At 38.6% G+C, this 21,968-nt stretch overlaps 1 protein-coding gene across 2 annotated transcripts in view; it reads right to left on the bottom strand.

Moving 5' to 3' along the window:
• Positions 1-21,968, bottom strand: part of VEPH1 (ventricular zone expressed PH domain containing 1) — a 228,866-nt gene that overhangs the window by 22,992 nt on the left and 183,906 nt on the right. For both annotated transcript variants that reach the window (XM_037841936.1, XM_037841933.1), the window contains exon 12: positions 20,816-20,933. In XM_037841936.1, coding sequence (XP_037697864.1) covers positions 20,816-20,933 — 118 coding nt within the window. The remainder of the gene's footprint in view (positions 1-20,815; positions 20,934-21,968) is intronic.

Genomic DNA, 21,968 nt, shown 5'->3' with positions numbered 1-21,968 from the left:
CTAGGGGCTCAATAAATATTTTCTTCAAGGGTGCTGTCGAATGGTGAAGGCAGAAGTCTATCTGAGAGGAGGAAAGGAAGTTCCAAGAGGAGAACCAAGAGGAGAAAAAAGGCAAATAAATAAATAAATAAATGACAGAAATTCCAAATAAAAAATTTGATATGAAAGATTTCTAAGATATCCATTTTCCATGCTTTTGTATTAGAAAGAAGTATGCTTTTATCTAATTTTAATGTTCAAGGGTTTCACATATGAATTCAGAAGATTTCAAGTACAGTTTTTCCAATCAGTAAAGAGGGAAAAATGATAACCCCTGCCTGCTTAATAGGGATGTTGAGAGGTCAAAAGTCAAAATAAATAAATTTGTTTCCTTAGTGTGAGGACATTATGTAAGTAGCAAAGCACTACTTTTACTGAAGACTTTATTTCACAGCTTGTAATCATGTTGCTTTCTTGTCATGGTTTTGAAGGTGAGATGATATAATGCAATGTCATTTAATAATGATACATCTTGCCAGTCTCAGTCTGCCATATTTACTTTAAAAAGCATTTAAAGGAGAAACTAAGATGGCAGCTAGGAGAGACAGGGCAAAAAAAAACACCTCCATGAAAAATACTAGATAGAGGCCAGAAAGTGCCCCAGAACACCAGTTCAGGCAATGCACCAGCTGGACAAGGTCTGCTAAATCCACAGGGACTGTGCACTTGGTGAAACCGGGAGTCTGCATTCTGAAACGACAGGCTGGGAATGCCCCTGCATGGCCTGGCAGCCCAGAACTTCCCTTGAGGGATGGCGCACACTTGTGATGTAGACAGCCTTCCCTCAGCAAAGACCCTAGAAGGGCACGCCTGGGAAGAAGAAGCCACCTGGAAAACCCAGGGACCCTATGCCAATACCAAGGACTTGTGGGTCAGCCTCAGAGACAATCTGTGGCGAGACTGAAATGAAGGTTTAGACTCTTGCAACAGCCTTAAATCTTCTGGAACACCTGGGAGGTTTGATTATTAAAGCTGCCCTGCCTCCCTAACTGCTCAGACACAGACCCCACTTTCAGGGCATACAGCACCAACAACACACCCAAACTTGGTTCACCAATTGGACCCCACAAGAACCAGACCCCCACACACCATAAAGACAAAGTTGGGGAGAACTGACTTGAGGGGAATAGATGACTCGTGGACGCCATCTGCTGGTTAGTTAGAGAAAATGTATGCCACCAAGCTATAGATCTGACAAATTAGAGATTGGGGTCTTAATAATCCTTCATATCCTAAAAGAACCTGATCAAGTTAAGCAAATGCCAAGAGCCCAAAAACAACAGAAAAATTTTAAAGATATGAAAAAACCAGACGATATGGATAACCCAAACCCAAACACCCAAATCAAAAGATCAGGGGAGACACAGTACTTGGCGCAATTAATCAAAGAACTAAAGACAAACAACAAGAGCATGGCACAGGATATAAAAGACATGAAGAAGAGCATGGCATAGGATATAAAGGACATGAAGAAGACCCTAGAAGAGCATAAAGAAGAAATTGCAAGAGTAAATAAAAAAATGGATGACCTTATGGAAATAAAAGAAACTGTAGACCAAATTAAAAAGACCCTGGATACTCATAGTACAAGGCTAGAGGAAGCTGAACAATGACTCAGAGGCTTTGAGAGCCACAGAATGGAAAATGAAAGAACAAAAGAAAGAATGGGGAAAAAAATTGAAAAAATCAAAATGAATCTCAGGGATATGATAGATAAAATAAAACGTCCAAATATAAGACTCATTGGTATCCCAGAAGGGGAAGAGAAGGGTAAAGGTCTAGAAAGAGTATTCAAAGAAATTGTTGGGGAAAACTTCCCAAATCTTCTACACAATATAAACACAAAGCATAAATGCCCAGCGAACTCCAAACAGAATAAACCCAAATAAACCCACTCCAAGACATATTCTGATCAGACTGTCAAATACTGAAGAGAAGGAGCAAGCTCTGAAAGCAGCAAGAGAAAAGCAATTCACCAGTTCTAGTTTGCTAATGCTGCTGGAATGCAAAACACCAGAAATGGACGGGCTTTTATAAAGGGGGTTTATTTGGTTACACAGCTACAGTCTTAAGGCCATGAAGTGCCCAAGATAAGGCATCAACAATCGGATACCTTCACTGGGGGATGGCCAATGGTGTCCAGAAAACCTCTGTTAGCTGAGAAGGCATGTGGCTGGTGTCTGCTCCAAAGTTCTGGTTTCAAAATGGCTTTCTCCCAGGACGTTCCTCTCTAGGCTGCAGTTCCTCAAAAATGTCACTCTTAGTTGCTCTTGGGGTGTTTGTCCTCTCTTAGCTTCTCCGGAGCAAGAGTCTGCTTTCAGCGACTGGCTTCAAACTGTCTCTCATCTGCAGCTACCCTCTCAGCTTCTGTGCATTCTTCACAGTGTCCTTCTTGGCTGTAGCTCCTCTTCAAAATGTCACTCACAGCTGCACTGAGTTCCCTCTGCCCCTCAGCTCATTTATATGGCTGCACCGATCAAGGCCCACCCTGAATGGGTGGGGCCATTCCTCCATGGAAATTATCTCATCAGAGTTATCACCTACAGTTGGGTTGGTCACATTTCCATGCAAACACCCTAATCCAAATGTTCCAACTTAATCCCCACTATTATGTCTGCCCCACAAGATTGCATCAAAGATAATGGCATTTGGGGGGACATAATACTTTCAAACTGGCACAACTACATACAAAGGAAACAACATAAGACTAAGTAGTGGCTACTCAGTGGCCACCATGGAGGCAAGAAAGCAGTGGCATGACATATTTAAAGTTCTGAGAGAGAAAAATTTCCAACCAAGAATACTTTATCCAGCAAAACTGTTCAACTTTGAGGGAGAGCTTAAATTTTTCACAAACAAATGCTGAGAAATTTTGCTAATGAAAGACCTGCCCTACTTCAGATACTAAAGGGAGTTTTACTGACAGAGAAACAAAGAAAGTAGAGAGAGAGAGAGAAATTTAACAGACATATATAGAACATTACATCCCAAATCACCAGGATACACATTCTTCTCTAGTGATCATGGAACTTTCTCCAGAATAGAACATAGGCTGGGACATAAGCCTCAATGAATTTAAAAAAAATTGACATTATTCAAAACACATTCTCTGAGCACAATGGAATGCAAATAGAAGTCAATAATCATCAGAGACTTAGAAAATTCACAAACACCTGGAGGTTAAAAATAAGGGGGAGATGAAAACATTCCCAGATAATCAAAAGCTGAGAGACTTCATCACCCTAAAGAGAATTGTGCAGACTGAAAGGAAGGGACACTAAACAATTGACTGAAGCCACATGAAGAAATAAAGATTTCCAGTAAAGATCACATGGTAAATATAAATACCAATACTGCTGTATTTTTGATTTGTAACTCCACTAATTACTTCCTACAGGATCTAAAATACATAATGACAAATCAGTGGTTTTGGACTCAATGTAAAATATGTAATTTTTGACAAGAACTACATAAAGGTGGGGGAATGGAGGAGTATAGGAACATAGTTTATGTGTCCTATTGAAGTTAAGTTGGTATCAAAGAAAACAAGTTTGTTATAGACTTAAGATGTTAAATTTAAGCCCCACGGTAAACACAAAGAAAGTATCAGAGAATATGATCATAGAGATGAAAAGTAGAGTATGGGTTCCGAGAAGTGGGGGAAGGGGCAATGGGGAGTTAATAAGAAATGAGTGTAGGGTTTCTGTTTGGGGTGAAGGGAAATTTCTAGTAACGGATAGTGGGAAGGTGATGGCATTGCAACACTGTGAATGTGATTAATCCCACTAAATGGAATGCTTGGGAGGGGTTGGAATGGGAAGATTTATGCTGTATATATGTTGCCACAATTGAAAAAAAAGACAGTCTAAATAGATAATGACAATTAAATGCCATAGATGATCCTGGATGAGATCTAAGAATAGAGGAGAAAAGGCTCAAAGGGACACAATTGGGTCATAAGAAAAAAATGAAATATAGAATGTAAGCTTTATTTCAATGTTAAATTTCTTGAACTTCTTAACTACACTTAATGTGATTACATAAATGAATATTCTTGTTCATAGGAAATGTATATGTGAATTATATTATTTGTTCAAGTATGTGTGCAACTTGCTCTCATATGTTCAGAAGACAGAGCAATAGATGATGGATGATAGGGAGGGAGGGAAAGAAATGGTAAAGTGACAAAATATTAAAGTTGGTAGATCGGGGTATCGGTGGAGGGGGGTTGGGATATGCTGGAGTTCTGTGTGTGGGGTTTGTATTATTTTTCTACTGTTACTGTAGGTTTGAATTTATTTCAAAATAAAAAAAAAAGAAAGCATTTAAAATAAAAGTTGCAATATCTGAGATAATTTGGAATCCTGATTGATTTAGGTACTATTTAAGCACATGGGTCCTTTTGGAGCTGACATTGGTGATTAGCTACATGTATTTAGCCTCAAGGCAGATCCCCATGTTTCACTTGTGGAGCGTATGCAGGGAGCGCATGGCCAAATAGCTGGAGGAAGTGTTGGATACATGGTGTGGCTGCCATAGTCTACCTACATGGCCCCGGGGACCATGATGACACTCAGGGCAAAATGGTAGAGGTTTACCAGGGAACAAAAGGATGAACGACTTCAGAGCAATGCTGCTGAGCAAAGGATTTGCACGTTATCCCAGTGAAAATTAACCAGAGGAAAAGTGTCTATGAAAAGAGTTTTGAAAGAAAATGTTAGCAGAACTTGAAAGCAGCTGAATGTTAGGGCCAAAATTTAGGCATCGGAGTCAGCTTGAGAGAATCCAATATAAGCTAGACTATTTGTGACTGTAAAACAATAATTTCAAAAGGCAAAACCAGTCTTTTTTTAAAGACTTAGAAAGTTTTTCCGGCTGCTATCCTGTGTTTTTTGTTTTGTTTTGCCATTACATGCAGCATGCCTAGGCATATGTCATTTTAATAGGGTCATCACCCATAGCACATCCTTGTAAGCAAGTAATTCTCATCGGCTCTCACAGTCTCTTCATGGCCAAAACAAAGAACTAATTTTTCTAAGGATTATCATGTTCCATTTGAAAAATAACATGTGGAGGGATACTGTGAGGGCATGCTTATGTGCCAAAAAAAATCTTGTTTGAATTATTTAAATATCAACTGGCTGATAAAGCTACAGAATCTGAAACAGAATTCTTTAGTGTGATTGGAACCCAAACTATCACCATGTTTATCCATTTAGAAGTCTTTCAAATGCCAATATGAATGTTTTTATATGTTAACAGCATCCTTCTTGTGCCCCAGAGTTGAAATTTAAAAATTTTGAAATTAAAAATTAATTTTGAATATATTCATCTTACTCAATGTGAATTGATTAATAAGAGTGAAATAATAGGACAGATACTTAAATCTGAGAAGCCCCACAGCAGAAAGAATAAATCAATAAAGGATATTCATCTCTCCATCAATTCTCCGTCCATCCATTGCACACAGATTTTTGGGCACAGATGAGCTGTAAGACACTGTGTTTGGGTCTGAGGAGGTTAAAAGTCCAGTTCACAGAGAGCTTATATTTATCATCTTATAGGGGAGGTAAAGCATTTTACAACTACAGCTCAATGTAGAGTTGGGTGAGTGCCAGTGAAGAAGTAAAATCCAAGTGTTACACTGCTCAAAGGAAAGAAATCCTACTTCTAGCTGGAAGGAGGTGATATTCCTGGGTGAGGAAAGGAGAAAAGGACTGAGGTAACAAGAGGGATGTGTGAAAGAAAGTGCATGAAAAGAACCTAAAGAACTTGTAGGTATGAATTAAATCAAAAGCAAGTTTGCAAAGCAGTCATTGGCTGGGGGCTGAGGGTATGAAGCCAATTTAAGATTTCCCAGGTGTCAGATCCAGGGAAGAGTCTTGATACCAAGCTGTCATGGAGAGATAATATTGAACTTCAGTTGAAAGTTTTTCTGAAGCCCCTTTAGAAAGGATCTTGCTTTTCTTAAGGACCCAGCAGGAGCCTAGAGCCTGCAAGGATCCAGGCAGTACAGGCAGAAAGCCTTAGGGACCCCAGATGCAATCAGCTTTTATATCACACAGTCCCCAGCAGGCAAGTGGGTAACTGAGGGGAGTTAATAAAGTGTCTATTTACATGGGTGTGGGCAAGGTGTAGGAAAAGCACCACTGTACCCTGGGGTCAGTAAGCCTGGGGAGGCATAACATCCCTTGCCTGAGGAGGAGAGGGAAGGGGACAGTCAGGACCCAGGGGAGACATGTGTGTGTGTGGGGGGGTGCTGCCTGGCAGGAGCTTTACCCCCTTTCCCCCACTCTGCAATGATCAAACTGGGAGGGAGCCAAGGAATTAATAATAATAAGCCCCTCTCATTCTCCTCCCTCCCTCTGATGTCCTGCTGGTGTCCCCAGTTGGATCAAATGTAACTGAAAGCCAGAGGTAAGGGAGTCTACTGATGCAGTCCTTACAGGTCAGCCTTGTGAGACAGGGAATGGGCAGGGATGGAATCTAGAGGGACAAACAAGTGATCCAGCACAGATTATATATCAGATGAGCAAAGTTGAAATACGCTTTGTACCTGCAACTTGCCTACTTGTAAGTAGCTGTAACCTGAGTTTTTTTTTTTTTTTTTTTTTTTTTTTCCATGCCATAGTAGCTTGTGCACTTTAAATTTCTGGTGGTGATTGCATTATGGAGGGAGGGCTGAAGGGAGAAAAAGGGGGAAGACCATGGGTCCAAGGTGCAGAGAAAAATTCCTTTTATCTTGGTTAGAGGAATGACCAGAAATGAATGAGGGGACTCTGGTTTGAGGTACCCCCAATGGTTTCTTCTCAGTTAATAAGAGAATCTAACCTTCATATAATTCTTGTCATGGAAGACTGAGTTCCACTTTTTATTAATATATTGACGTTGATCCATTCTCCTATTCTTGTATTCATTTACTGCATACCTGCCATTTACTAGGTATGTTCTTGGTGCTGGGGATACAAAGACAAATGATACAACTGAGTCCTCAAGACTATAGACAAATGAAGTAGACAAACTTGTAAGGAATCAATTGTGGTATAGTGGGATAAATACCAGGAAAGGGTAGTGCACAGGGTCTTACTGGAACACACTAGAGGGGCACCTGTTCTAAACTGGGATATAGGAGGCAGGAAAGCTCCCTGGAGCAGATGCTGTCTGCATAGAGTCATGATGGACAAGTGGCAATCATGAAGGTGAAGGGAGAAAGGGTAGTCATAAAAAGAAAAAAAAATGCCAAGGGCCAAAGCTGCTAGAGGGCAAGAAATGCATTCTGGGAACCATAATTCATTCTATATGACTAAGAACACGGGTGGGACTTAGAGATGAGGTTTCAGATGCAAGGAGGAACTAATCCTATAGGGCCTTCAGTATCATGCAAAGTGAAACCTAATGCCTTGTAATGAGCATTAATAAAATATTTTGTGTGAGTGTCAGGCAACTCTTTTATCCCAAAAGCACAAGAGCTCAATAATACAAGGTCTCCATTTTATTTTAAGAAAGATTTATTGCAATTCTAAATATAAGTCTTTAAACAATTAAAACTGATTTAATCTTAGTATGCCATATGCCATGTTGACTCATTATTAAAATATTATTTCTTTTACACTGAAAGAAGTTACATTCCAATCTTTCTCCAGTGTAGGCCTATAGATTATGGGTTATGAGTTTATGTCTTTGGAGCCAGACCTCAGTTAAAGTATAGAATCTTCCACTTAACCAGCTGACTACTCTTAGAAAAGTCATTTAACCTCACTGAGTTTCAGTTTCCAGTTAGAAAAGAGCTGTTATGCTTAACAGCAGGGCGACCACAAATGGTTGTACAGGTTGTTCACCATACAAGGGCACTTGGCCAAGGAGGTGAGTGGGGGTTGAAATCCAACCTGTGTTTTGCTAGTCAAGCCATGCACCCTGAGTGTACTACATTGACAATAAATAAATAAATAAATAAATAAATAAATAGTACCTTTATTTGCAGAAGACATGATCTTATATAGAGAAAATCCTGAAAAATCCACAACAAAGCTACTGGAACTAATAAACAAATTCATCAAAGTGGCAGGGTACAAGATCAACATGCAAAAATCAGTGGTGTTTCTGTATGCTAGTAAGGAACAACGTGAAGAGGAAATCAAGAAAAAAATTTCCATTTACAACATCTAAAAGAATTAAATATCTAGGAATACATCTAACTAAGGATGTAAGGACTTATACACAGAAAATTAAAAGACATTGCTAAAAGAAGTCAAAGAAGACCTAATAAAATGGAAAGACATCATGTTCATGGAGAAGAAGATAAAATGTTGTGAAGATGTCAATTCTGCTCAAAGAAATTTAAGATTCAGCACAATTCCAATCAAAATTCTAACAGCCTTCTTTTAAGAAATGGAAAAGCCAATCATCAAATTTATATGGAACGGTAAAGGGCCCTGAACAGCCAAGGTCATCTTGAAAAAGAAGAACAAAGTTGTGAAGTTGGAAGATTCATACTTCCTGATTTTAAAACTTATTTCAAAGCAACAGTAATCAAAATGACATGGTACTGGCACAAGGAAAGACATACAGACCAATGGAATTGAATTGAGAATTCAGAAGTGCCAAAGCATAAGCAACAAAAGAAAGGCTAAATAAATGGGACTTCAAAAAAAATTAAAAACTTTTGTGAATCAAAGGACTTTATCATAAAAGTAAAAAGTAAAAAGACAACCTACTTAGAAAATACTTGGAAACCACATATCTGATAGAGGTTTAATATCCAGAATATATAAAGAAATCCCACAACTCAACAATAAAAGGACAAACAACCCATTTAAAAAATGGGCAAAAGACTTGAATAGACATTTGTTCAAAGAAGATATACAAATGTCCAAAAAGCACAAGAAAAGATGCTCAACATCATTATGCATTACAAAAATGCAAATCAAAACCACAATGAGATACCATTACACACCCACTAGAATGGCTACTATTAAAAAAACAACATTACACATTTTGGAGAGGATATGAAGAAATAGGAACACTCATTCATTGTTGGTAGGAATGTAAAATGGTGCAGCCATGGTGGAAGGCAGTTCAGCAATTCCTCAGGAAGCCAAGTATAGAACTGCCATATGACCTGGCAATCCTACTACTAGATATATATTCAGAAGAACTGAAAGCAGAGTTCATAGCAGCATAATTCACAATTGCCAAAAGATGGAAGCAACCCAAGTGAATGGATAAACCAATGAATGGATAAACAAAATGTGGTATATACATACAATGGAATATTATTCAGCCCTAAAAAGGAATCAAGTCCTGATGCATGAGACAACATGGATGAAACTTGAGGACATCATGTTGAGTGAAATAAGCCAGACACAAAAGGAGAAATATTGCATGACCTCAGTGATATGAAATAATTAGGACAAGCAAAGTCAGAATCTAGAATATAGTTTACCAGGGGACGGGGAGGGGATAGAGACTGGGGAGTTAATGCTTAAGTTGTATAGAGTTTCTGTTTGGGTTGATCATAAAGTTTTGGTAATGGATGTTAGTGATGGTAGCAAAACATTGTGAAGATAGTTGGATTATATAGTTGAATATGGTTATAAGGGGAAATTTTAGGTTGTATATATGTTACTAGAATAAAAATTTTTAAAAAACCATAGAACTGTACAACACAGCGTACCCTACTGTAAATGATGGACTATAGTTAATAGTACAATTATAAAAATGTTCCTTCATGAATTGCAACATGTGGCACACTAATACAAGGTGTTAATAATAGGGTGTTATATGGGAACTCTGTATATTACGCATTATTTTTTTCTGTAAACCTACAACTTCACTAATAAAAAATATACATATGTATAAACACACAAACAAAAAGTGCTATATAGATTAGCAGTAGCCTTGCTTAACAAAGTGCCTGGTTTGTAGTAAGGGCTCAATAGATAGTAGCTACTCTCATCATCATCATCATCATCATCATCATTGTTAACATATAAGGATCACCATCATCTGTTCATTGTGATATTGAACAGGTTGATTTTTATAAAACAGCATTTCTTAATGTCTCTAGGATAGGACTCATCCACCGACCCTCCCCTCCTCCAATCCAGAATGTACTAAAACATAATATTTTTAGGAATAGGGAGAGCATTGAGAATGAGATGGCAACCTTTTTAAAGTTCGAGGCCCATAGACTTTGAACTTGAACCTTTAATAAAAATGCAGGTGTGACAGTCAATTCAAAGAGTCCCAAAGGGAGGTTTGAATAACTGATCCATTTGGTCACCAATACTGCCATTTTCAAGCTAATACAAAAATGGGTTGGGCTGCAATTGGAAGCATTTTCCACATTATCTGTAGTTTCTCCTTTCCCTTCCAGTCTTCCTGCTTGTTTTTATGACAGCAACACCCACATAACCACTATTCACACTGTACAACAATTTCTGTTCAGATTTGTCAATTCTTTATGCTGTGTGCTTTTTGGCTTATGCCATTTTTGCCTTGGAAATTTGTATTTGAAACTATCATGAGTTTAATTTGTAGTATTTGAATTCTTAAGATATTCCTTACTGATAGTTAAGGATAAATGGCTTTAGAAGAAGGTATATTCTGAAAAAAAAAAAATTACCATCCCCCAAATACTTAGTTTTTAAAAAAGAACTCAGAAAAAGTATGTTTTTTTTCCCCTTGAAATCACTGCTTTTTTTTGGAATTATACTTCTTATACAGTCTACAGGGAATTTCTTTATATGTATTGTGAGATTCTCAAATTTCAATTCCCTTCCATGGTTTTACTGATTTTTGTGTATGTTTGTGCGCTAGTTCTAATAAAGCCAGCTATGATTACAAGGTATAGGCTCAAAGAGGGACAGAAGAATTTTAAATGAGGGGGTCGTGGGAGCACATTTAGTAGACTGAGCGTCTGTGGTTTGTGAAATCACTGAGGATTGTAATGAGTGGCATGTTTCTTATGAATACCCAGGCAGTATTCTAGAGTGCTCTATTTCTTTATTGGTAGTGAATAAAAGAGGAGGCGTGATCCACATCAATTTTGTAGCATCCTACAAGATGCTGTGGGGACCAAAATAGGACAAAGTTTGATAGCAGTCCTTTGAGGGAACTTCCACATGTAACTGATCTTCCTTCCTCAATCATTTTACCAAAACACAGCACTCTTTCTAGGCTTCTCTGATCAATCACTGATGTACTGCTCTAAAAAAGCCTTGGAACTACTCTTTTACAAGCCTTTAGAGCTTTGTTTCCCAAACTGTGTTCTGAGGGCCACCTGCATCAGAATTTCCTGCTGGCTTGTTAAAAGGCCCTTTTCAGGGCACTACTCCAAACCTTCTAAATCAGAACTTTGGGGTGGGGTGAGGGGGGCTATATTTTTAACAAGGTCCGCAGGTGATTCTTGTGTAGATGTAAGCTCAAGAACTTCTAGGAAAGGATTAATGTTCTCCTGGTAGATGACAGTAATAATTTATGTGATATACAATATAGTAAAACTTCAAAAGCAATACTGGAAGAAAATTGTTATGATCTTGCCATGAAATTAAAGAATAAGATGAAATTAAAGTATAAGATCTAGTTTATATCCTTTGCTTCAGTCAACAGGGTTACAGGAAAAATGCTCAGAATCAAAGTGGAATTTGGCTTATTTATTGTGTCATCAGTGAAACAAATATTCTTAAGGCACTTGTCAAGAAGGTAACCTGTTTAGCAGTTCTGAGCAGTGAGTGTGGTCTCCTTTGTGCCTTTATGGGAAACTCATCAAAAAGAGTGGCCCAGACTTGCCCCGTAATGATTGATAGGGACCAAACGGAAAAGATCAGGGAGAGTGGAAATGAGCGGAGACAGCTGCTGAATCCTAGGATTGAACTTTTAATAAGAAAGGGTTCCACACATATTTCCCATATTGGTCTCACATAATCATCCCATTAATAAGAGCTCATGGATAGATATTAGTGGCAACATCTGGCTGTAGGATGTTAGTTTTAAATGTTGAGTGTTTTCCCATGTGGCCTGGGCGTTGTAGCATTTGCCTAGCAAGGGAAAAAATAGATTTGCCATACTTGTGCTGGATCCGGATAAGGAGGGTCAACTTGTTTGAGCTGTACAAGCTGAGATCATTCTAGCCACTGTGCCATCTGCCTGTACATTCTTGGTATTCTAGAACAGTCTAAGGTGTTACCTACCATGCTCTTGTGGAATTATTTAATAGAAGTTCCAACTTTTGTGGTTTAGCACTGGGTCTCAAACCTTTGGCAATGAATATAATAAGTCTTACAATGTCTGCACTGGAAGCCTTACCTATAACATATGGTCCATCATACTTTGTGTATGAGATATAGATATAGATATATAGATATATATCACAAATATATATAATACCACATACTGTTAAATAAAATGATGTTTATTATAGCACTTTTGAATGGAACTTATTTAAATGAAAGACTGTTTATACAAAAACACATTTGACACAAAAGATACTCTAGAAATGACATCATATGAATATCTTTTTTTCTTAAAATGAATGACCGAATTTATTAATTTGCTTTTCTCACCACTTGACTGAGAAAAATTTTGCTAAAATTTTTTTGAGGAGACACAAACTTTGGGCATTCATTTATTCGGTAAATATTTATTGAGCATCTATTGTACACTAGGGGTGTCGATGGGTGGATGATGAGAATCTGCTTCAGAGAGATTGTGATTTACTGGAGGAAACAGACCTTAAATAAAAAACCACATTAAAAAGCAAAACTGCTGCTGTAACAAGTTTTTGTGGGAGAGGTTTGAGGTACTTGAGAACCTATAAAAAGTAGTTAACACTAGTCAGGGAGGTCAAAGAAGGCTTCCCTGAGGCAGTGACTTTGAGCTGCAATGGGGAGGTAAGATTTCCATTAACTAGGTAGAAGAAAGAGACTTTTAAAAAGTCTGGTGGCAGGAAGAAGCATGGTAAGTATGAGAAACTGAAAGAAGGTTCTTCTGGCCAGACCAGAGACAGCAACAGAGCAGAGGGCATGTGGGGCAATTTGAAGCTGGAGAGGCTAAAAGAGGCCATTCCACGTGGGGATGGAAGGTCATGTTTCAAGTTTGCTCTTTAGGCTGAGAGCTATGGGAAGATATTATAAGGGTTTATGCAGGGAGTGGCACCACCAGATTCGTGCTTTGAAGACGTCACTCTGATTGCAGTGTGGGAGGCAGACTGGAAGGGGCCAAAGTAGCTCAGTTAGGTGGCTAATGCCATTATTTTATGTAGGAGGTGATGGTAGCTTGGACTAGAATGATAGAGAGAAGCGGACAGATTTCAAAGTCACTAGAAGGGGAAATCCACAATACTGCTTGATGGATTGGATGGGGGTTAGGGAGGACAGTGGGTCTCTGGCTGGTGCAACATTACGAATGAGTAATGCTGCATTTTTTGAGATAGGGAATGCTGGAAGAAGACTGGGTGTTTTTTATTGGGGGGACAAAGGAGGAGCAATTATGGGTTTTGATTTAAGTGAACAAGTTTGAGGAGCCTTTGAAACAGCCAAGTAGGTGGTGGGAGATGTAAATCTAGAGCTCAGAGGAGCAGCCTGGTCTGCCTGTATACTCTGGGGGAGATAACCACCTGCTTACTGAGGCTGTAAAACCAGTAAAGATTGACCAGGGAGAGAGTGTACAGTGAGAAGAGAGGTGCTCCAACAATGAGTAGTTGGATAAAGGAAGATGGGCCAGGAAAGAAAGCAGAGAAAGAGGGATCAGAGAGTAAGAGCAAGACAAGAGGAGTATTGTGTTACAGAAGCTAAAAGAAGAGAATGTTTTAAGAAGGAATTGGTCAATGGTGCTGAGTGCTGTTAAGAGACAAGTACTATGAGGACCGAAAAATGTCCAGTGCATGGGTGATTACAGGTCATTATAATCATAGAGAGAGCTAACTGGAAGCCAGATTAAAGGGGATTGAGTTATGAGGGGAAGGAGGTGAGGAAATGGAGAGAGTGAGCAAAGACAACTCTTGGCTTTGAAAGAGAGGTGAGAGAGAGGAAAAGAAAGATCAAGTCACTGGACTGTGTTTAAAAGACAGTGGGAAGATTTAATTGGGAGAGAAGAGTTGAATATAGAAGAGAGAAAGAATAATCTATACTGTGAAGTTTCTGAGAAAGTGGGAGGGATGAGATCCAAAGCAAAATATGACCACCCTAGTGAGGTATTGGATGATTTCATTCTTGGTGGTTTCTAGAAGCACCAGTATGTCTTTTAAACAGGTGAGTTTATTGATGAAAAACTATAATTAATTTCTCTCCTAATGTATTTATATAGGTAAATAAATAAATACCTTACTTTGAAAGGTGAGGCTAGAGCTCTTTTAAAATATATTAAGTCCTTTTTCTTTAAAGCTACATAAAAATTCTCTAAGTCAATGTCATCTTTCAGTCTTCAGTCCTCTATGGTTGTAACAGACTAACTGATTGACTTTAGTTTGCCTTTCTAAAGAATTCTCCTCCCCCATACTGGGTTGACTCAGCTTGTTCTCGATGTGAAAAAGGACACGTTTCCATGCAAGGTGATTTGTTTGTGGATAACCACAGAGTGATTAATGCTTTGCACAAAGTATAGAGCCTATCAAACATTTTTTTTTTTTTAACTGAGATCAAGAAAAGATTGTTGACCCAAGTGATCCTAGCTGAAAAATGGAAGTTCACTGCTGAGGGGCTCTAGGTTACTGGTCTTAGCTTGTTTCCTAATGAGGGTCACATGTTATTAGCAAGTTCACTGTGGGCTCTGTATGTATGTGTATGTATGTGTGCTGGAAAATTTTAATATGATATTAAAATTGCATTTCCATAAGGTGTTGAAACTTTAAACAGAGCAATGCTTTCTTCTTATAAAAGCTTATTTTCCTAAAGATGCTATTTCAAGGTTTCAGGTCAGTTAGATTTTCAAGAAATTTTGAGGATGTGTTAGCTTTGTTTTTTCTAGTTGGATTTTAAAGTGGGCATTTCAAAACAAATCCTTCTTTCTTCTATTGTGGTCTTATCACTTACAAGCATACTCAATCATCCGTCTATTTGTCACGTACTTACTAAATAGCTACTATGTGCCAGGCACTTGGTAGAGTATATGAAGATTGATAGTCCATGGTTCTTATTTTCCTAGTTTACTGTCCAGTGCAGACATTGATGGGCAGCATGTTGTTGGCAATACAGAAGTGTGGGCAGAGGACAGAAACGACAGAGAGGAGAGGAATTCATTCTGCTTTAGGTTGGATGTACATGTGTGAAAGAGGGGTGGGGGAGAAGAGGAAGAGGAAGAAGGAGAGGGAGAGAGAGGGAGAACTTAGAGAGTAATAGTAGGTGGCAAGGCTTATGAGGGAGAGCAATGCTCAAGCCAGAGAGGCACAGGAAGGGAGAGGGGAAAAGGAAAAAGATTTTAGGACAATAAGTTATCTGGGTTGATAAGTGGGTATTTGTTTTATTTCATTAACTAATTCAAATATATGTTTAAATGGTGAGATAAGCTGGGGTTCAATTTTATATAATCAATATATATTCTGTAGTCACTAACAAACAATATATAAATGTGAAAATGTGAGGTTATCCTACAATGAGAATTGTGCTGTTTTTGGTAATCTAACCATATTTAGCATGTAAGCCATATGTGGAAGGAGGGAAGGCATCATAAGATGAACCCAGCCATTCCATAAATCCAAATTTGTTTTTCTCTTGTCACCTTTAAAGGTTTGTGAAAGTTGACACAGAAATTAAATGGAAAAGTTTCATATTAATGAATTCATTAACACTTAACCTATTTTCATGTTGGCATCTGGAGTGGAAACTCATCTAGCCCACACCAAGAGTCTCCAGTGAGGGAGATGCCACAACAGCTATTACCAGTCGTTTCTACTGTCTGAAGAAAATCTCCTTACAGAGAAGTCCTTTCTTATCCTGTACCATTTGAAACCTATCTATTTGCCTATATGATTTAATTGGCACATGCTCTTATAAAACAAATACTTGAAGTCAAATTCTAGAGGAGTCATGATAGAAGGTTTAAAAAAAAATTCTTCTGTTGTCTTTTAGAATCCAAAGAGCCTCCTACTGAATATCACATCCAAATTCTAAATAGCTGGTGACTAAGAGAGTAATCACATTGGGGATCATTCAGATTTATAGAGAAGGACACAAGTGCCAAAACTGAGACATTCCTAAGCTGTTTTTAGCAGAGTGTAAGAGCAAAGGCATCCTTTGTGTCTCGAGGAGTGAAAGTCACGACCTAGTTTTTCCTTCTCCTTTTAAAAAATGTGACTGGATAAAAAGACAAATGAATTACAGGATGGTCCAGCTGACTAACCCTTACGGTTAACATATGCTACACAGTTCCAAAACATGAGGAAGACCCATAAAGGGAATTTGCTTAGTTTTCCAAAAATAAGTTCTGTTCTGTTAAATCTCCTTGCTCAACCTCTATTGTCTCATTCATGGGTAATAGTGGAATCTGCAATTAATATCACTAGGCAACTCTCAAAGGATTCTTGAGTTATTTCAGTGATTTTCTAATCTTCTACACTCTACTTTAAATAAATGATTATCGGGAACTGAATCAGCGATTGGGGGATTAAAAAGAGCTTCTCTTATAATCATTCCTCATACATTATCATACCAAAGCCCTCTTTTCTTTAAGTAGAATAAGTCATCAGGGAGGTAGATCACTTCTTAAAAAAATTAAGCTTGTGTCTTGTTCTTTCCAATATGTTATAACATGATGGAATAATTGTCTTTGGCATTTCCAACATTCAATATCCTCAACTTGGATTTGCCCTAGTGGCTGAAATTTCAGATTCTGAGATTCAAATCCGCTTCTACCACTTGATAGCTGTGTGACCTTGGGCAAATTACTTAACTTCTCTGTGTTTCAGTTTCCTTATCTGTAAAATGGAGCCAATAATGGTTTCTATGTCACAGACTTGGTGTGTGAATTAAATGAGAAAAATGCATGTAAAGCTTCGCACATAGTTAACATGATAAATTTTATTAATTATAATCATTTCAGGGGTCCAAAATGAGATGTGTTGGGGATTGAATCATGTACCCCACAAAAGACAGGTTCAAGGCTTAATCTGCATACTGATAGGTGTGAACCCATTTGTATACAAGTCCTTTGAAGATGTTATTAGTTAAGTGTGGACTCATTTGTGAATAGGATCTTCAAAGATCCTATTTAGATGAGGCCAAACTGAATCAGAGTGGGCCTTAATTTATATGACTAGACTCCTTATAAGCAAAGGAAATACAAACACGGCCAGTGGACATCGTAAGTGAGTAGAAGCCAGAAGAGAGATCACCATGTGGCGGAAGATTGCCCTCACCAGAACGCTACAGGCTTTGGAGAAGGCCTGGCCTTTCTGACACCATGATTCTGGACTTCTAGCCTCCATAACCATGAGACAAAAAATACCTGTTGCTCAAGTTAACCTATTGTAAGGTAGTTGTCATAGCAGCCCTGGCATTCTAAGATAAGATGTAAGGACCGGGCTAGCTGTGCATATCAATAACAATTATAATCATTTCAGGATCTCTAACACTATTCTAGCCTTAATTTTCCTCTGACTTCATCTGCACCTAATTGGATAACAAATACTTTATTGACCACCAAATATTAAACTCCTGAGAATTTCTAGGTCTTGATGGTGGGATTGGTGGGGAGAGGGTGATGGGAATTTTATTACAAAGAGAGAACCTGAAGAGGGAAATGTACCTAAGGTGATCACATTAAGGCAGCTGATTTACTGTCAATTTCTGAAGGATTTCCCAAGGTTTAATCTATAACACTATTAAGAAGTATTTATATTTTAGAATGTTTTTCCTGATGTCTAATTGAAATTTTCTAATTGCTTCATGTTTTGTTCTTCATTTAAGGAGATGCTGCCCAGCACTATCTATCTATCTATCATCTATCTATCTATATAACTTACATATTGCAACATTGAATACTTGAAAGCAATTATTGCATTGCTTGTCAGACCCCATTATAAAAAATACCAAAAAAATCCAGTTTCTTCAGACTTCCTCCTAGACTTCAATCCTCCTTCTTTAAACCCTTTCTCTCCCCTGGGGCTGACAGGGCATCTGGACCCTGTAGGGGTTCTGACAGAACCCAGGACTGTAACTGGACTCGGGCACAGTCCAGGCAAGTGCTAAGACAGGTGGGGAAGTGGACCTTTGTTTTATGTGGTGTGACTTCTCTCAAGGATGAAACAAGCACCAACCTCCATTTACCACAGATTCCCAAATGCACTGGGAAGGGAGTAGTGATGCAATTGATATGGTTAACACATAATCACAATCTTGAAAACATTGTATTTGAATATTCAAGGCATATGTGGCTTTGCATTTCTAAATGTCATTCATTCATTCACTCACTCAACAGGTACTTATTGCATGCTAAAAATGTGAAGGTAGTATGCTAGATTTTTCCACTTGTGCCTTGTAGCCCTAACTGGATTACGAATCCGTTCAGAGCAGAGACACTGCTCCTTATTCATCTTTCTATCCCAAGACTCAGCCTGTAGAAGACACTCAACCAATGCAACAAAGGTACACTGCATGAATGAAAAATGAGATATAAGTCTCTTGCTAGCTGTGCATGACCAATAACAAAATATTTATTCCTATGTCTTGATCATCTTTAAACTTATAATTTTAGCAAAGCATGAATGCAAATTATCATCTCCATGAATAGTATATTTGCAACAGTATTATGTTAGAACTTTAGCTTTGTACAAATATATCATTTATATACCTCTATAAAAATATGAAGAGATCAACAGCCTATAGAAACTTTTCAGGGAATTCAGGACTTTTGGTGAAAATAACAGTTTGTAATAATTTTTTTCTCAGCCTCAGATTCCCTTTCATGCAGCAAAAGGAAATGAGCAAAGAAATCCAAACACACTGAGGTTTTCAGGGCCAAACATTTTGATTCAATATATTCTGCTATAAAATACTTGACCTTGTTTGAATTTTTATTGCTATATGTTCTCAGTCTACATCTAACTGTGAGAAACACAAACAAGAAAGAGTTAATGTGCACAACGTTCTTTTCAAGTGCATGGCAGTGAATTTGAGAAAACATATATTAAAGGAACACTTTGTGATTTTAACTTTCAGTCCCTTTTCTGCAGCCTCCCTTGGCCCAATGCGATTAAATATTTGTTGAACTAAGGATTCAGTTTACGTGGAGTGAAAACTCCTAAGGGCCTCTCAGAGCCACCTAAGATAAGCACCTTCTTTTGCCATGCTCTCAAACAAAGTTTCCTTTATGCTTATGATTTATAGGTGAAATAGGTATAATTAGAAAGTTTTATAATACAGAAATCAATTTCCCAATTCCTTATTAGCTTGAATCGACATTTTAAAAATTGGGGTGTTCACTCTGGCATCAGCTCATTCTAGAGTTTGTAATTATCCAACAGTCTGTGCCTCACGAAGGCTGGTGTCCTTAACTGCCAGCTTCTTCCATGCATAAAGTTCCTTTTCTCCATGGGGTAATACATTTTAATTAGTACCTCTCTGGGAGCACTTCACATCTCCATCTGGCCAAATAAACACACTTTTTCAATTCAGCCTCAACATCTTGGCAGTTAACAAGAGGACAGACTTGCTACAGTGGATAATCTTTAAGATGCACAAAATCCTAAAATTAAAGGAGTGGGTACAGGTGGTATTATCAAGTCTTCTCTGGAGGATAACTCATCTACACAGTGCTTTGTGTTCAACAGTGTAGTGACATTGCTCCATTGGTCTAAACTGCAATTCCTGGGCAGTGTCAGTGTTGAGAACCCTTAGTCCTTTCAGTGGGCAAATCAGTGATGAAATACTTCGTTTCCAAGGGCACCATAACTTTTTGAACATAGGCTTGTGATCAACCTATTTTCAATGGTTGCATTGGGACAAGAATGACCAGGAAACAGAAAAGTAAAATGGTTAAGAGCATAGGTTCTGGAGTCAGACTTGTTTCAAATCCTGCCGTGTTGCTTATTACCTGTGTGACCTTGGGCAGTTACTAAATCTCTCGGTGCCTCAGTTTCCCCATCAGAAAAGTGGAGATAATATTAGTACTTACCTGATAAGATCATTCTGAGGATTAAATGAGATAAAGTATCTGACAATGTTTAACCCAGGGCTTGGCTCATATTCACCAACAACTATCATTTTTAGGCAAGGCCAGTAGACTAAATTTTTTGGGCAGCAGAAAGAAAGGGGAAGGGTGAGCCAGCTATGATGTTTTTCCTCAAATAATTCCTTACTCTTTTAATGGTTCACTTTTACACAGTTCAATCATCAAGCCAAAGTGTAATAGATAACTGCGATGGCAGTGAGCCACGCTCAGAATGAGCACACTCACTCATTTAGTGTGGTCTCATTTCTTTGAGGCTCCAGAACACACCTTGACAGAATGCTTGTTTTTTCCCTAAACTTCAGGGTCATTTGGGTTGGAATGAAGAATGCTTTCAAGGTAAGATGTCCAATGCTGCTTTCTCGATAGCCATATATGTAAAATATTGTTTCTCTCCCCTCAAACAACTTCCCTTTCCTCACTACAAATTCAATCCCTTTAGAATGAGATTCCTTTCTCAGCATGCAGCAGGGGAGCTCAGGCACATCACTCTGTGCTATTACAACTTACGATGTTTACTGCAGGAGATATGTCCACTAGAACAGAGGGGCTCATAGAGCCCTGTAAATCTAAAGGGCATCCCAAAAGCTTCTGAGCAGTGAATCAGGTCTCTCACCGGTTGCTTTTTCAGGGTTGTTGCACATGAAGCATTGCCATGCTCCTGCTGCTTCACTGAAGCCAAACACATCAAAGAACCTCACTTCTTCCAGATGAAGCTGTACCTGGTCCAGATCCTGTTTCAGGACACAAAGCACACAGAACATGAGCTGATCTGCCTGCTACACAGCATTCTGAAACCGGAGAAAGGATGTGGATTCAGGACGGCGAATGCTCAGTCTCAGTGCTAAGAACTAGGAGACAACATTGAGGAAACCTCTCTTGGCAAACCTTGGAAAAGAGTAGCAGTTATCTCATACTCTTCCAGGGGAGTACTCTTAAATGCAGAGGGCAGTGAGAATGCACCCCAGGGCTGGGTGTCAGGGGTGGGGGGTGAGGTGTCAGATCCTGAAGTGGCCGGAAATTTCCTTGCATCTGGCGGAAGCTCCAGGATTTCTATAAGGATGGATATTTAAGTGGCAATGTGGGTGAAGGATGCTGCTGGGGGACTTGTCATTTATTTACAATTCATATAAAATTGAGAATAGCTTATCCATATAAAAATATTATTGCTGGCTTTCTAGAGTATGATGGAAAGTAAGGGGGAGGGCTTAATCCCTCAGTCCTTGATTCCTGCACCATTTTAGTTTTACGCTTTATCTTTAAAAATGTATGCAAAATTTGCATTCTCTTCCATAATCTGGCTGTATTGGTTTTAATGGAAACTAATGTCTTAAATTACTTATCAGTAAATTAATTAACTTTCTTTTCCTCCAAATGGCTGAGCAGAGTTGACATACCCAGACGACTGCCATTTTTGTGTGCCCTGGGGCACACTGCCAACATTCTCCTGCTTAAGATGCAGAGGAGGGAGGTTCCATTTCACTGTAAATGGATGAAAAGTTATTAGGCTAACCGCATTAAATAGTGCTACTGTCCTTGTGAAGCTTTCCTATTATGTACATGACTTGTATCCTCCGTGATAGGGTGGCCAGAACTGCACTCTTAAAAGGTTGCTTTCCTAAGAGGGATTTAATGTTCCTGCTAGCCTTGCAGGTACACAGCCAACTTACGTGTTTGTCCTCTGATGAGCTGTGATTTGATTCCCTTTCCTCTGGTCCACACACTCTGACCTTCCTGTTACCTATATTAATAGTTCCCAATCTTCCCAA

Source organism: Choloepus didactylus, chromosome 1, assembly GCF_015220235.1.
Source record: "Choloepus didactylus isolate mChoDid1 chromosome 1, mChoDid1.pri, whole genome shotgun sequence".
NCBI classification, from domain to species: domain Eukaryota; kingdom Metazoa; phylum Chordata; class Mammalia; order Pilosa; family Megalonychidae; genus Choloepus; species Choloepus didactylus.
The sequence above is the reverse complement of the archived record's forward strand: the minus strand, read 5'-3'. Positions and strand labels throughout refer to the sequence as shown.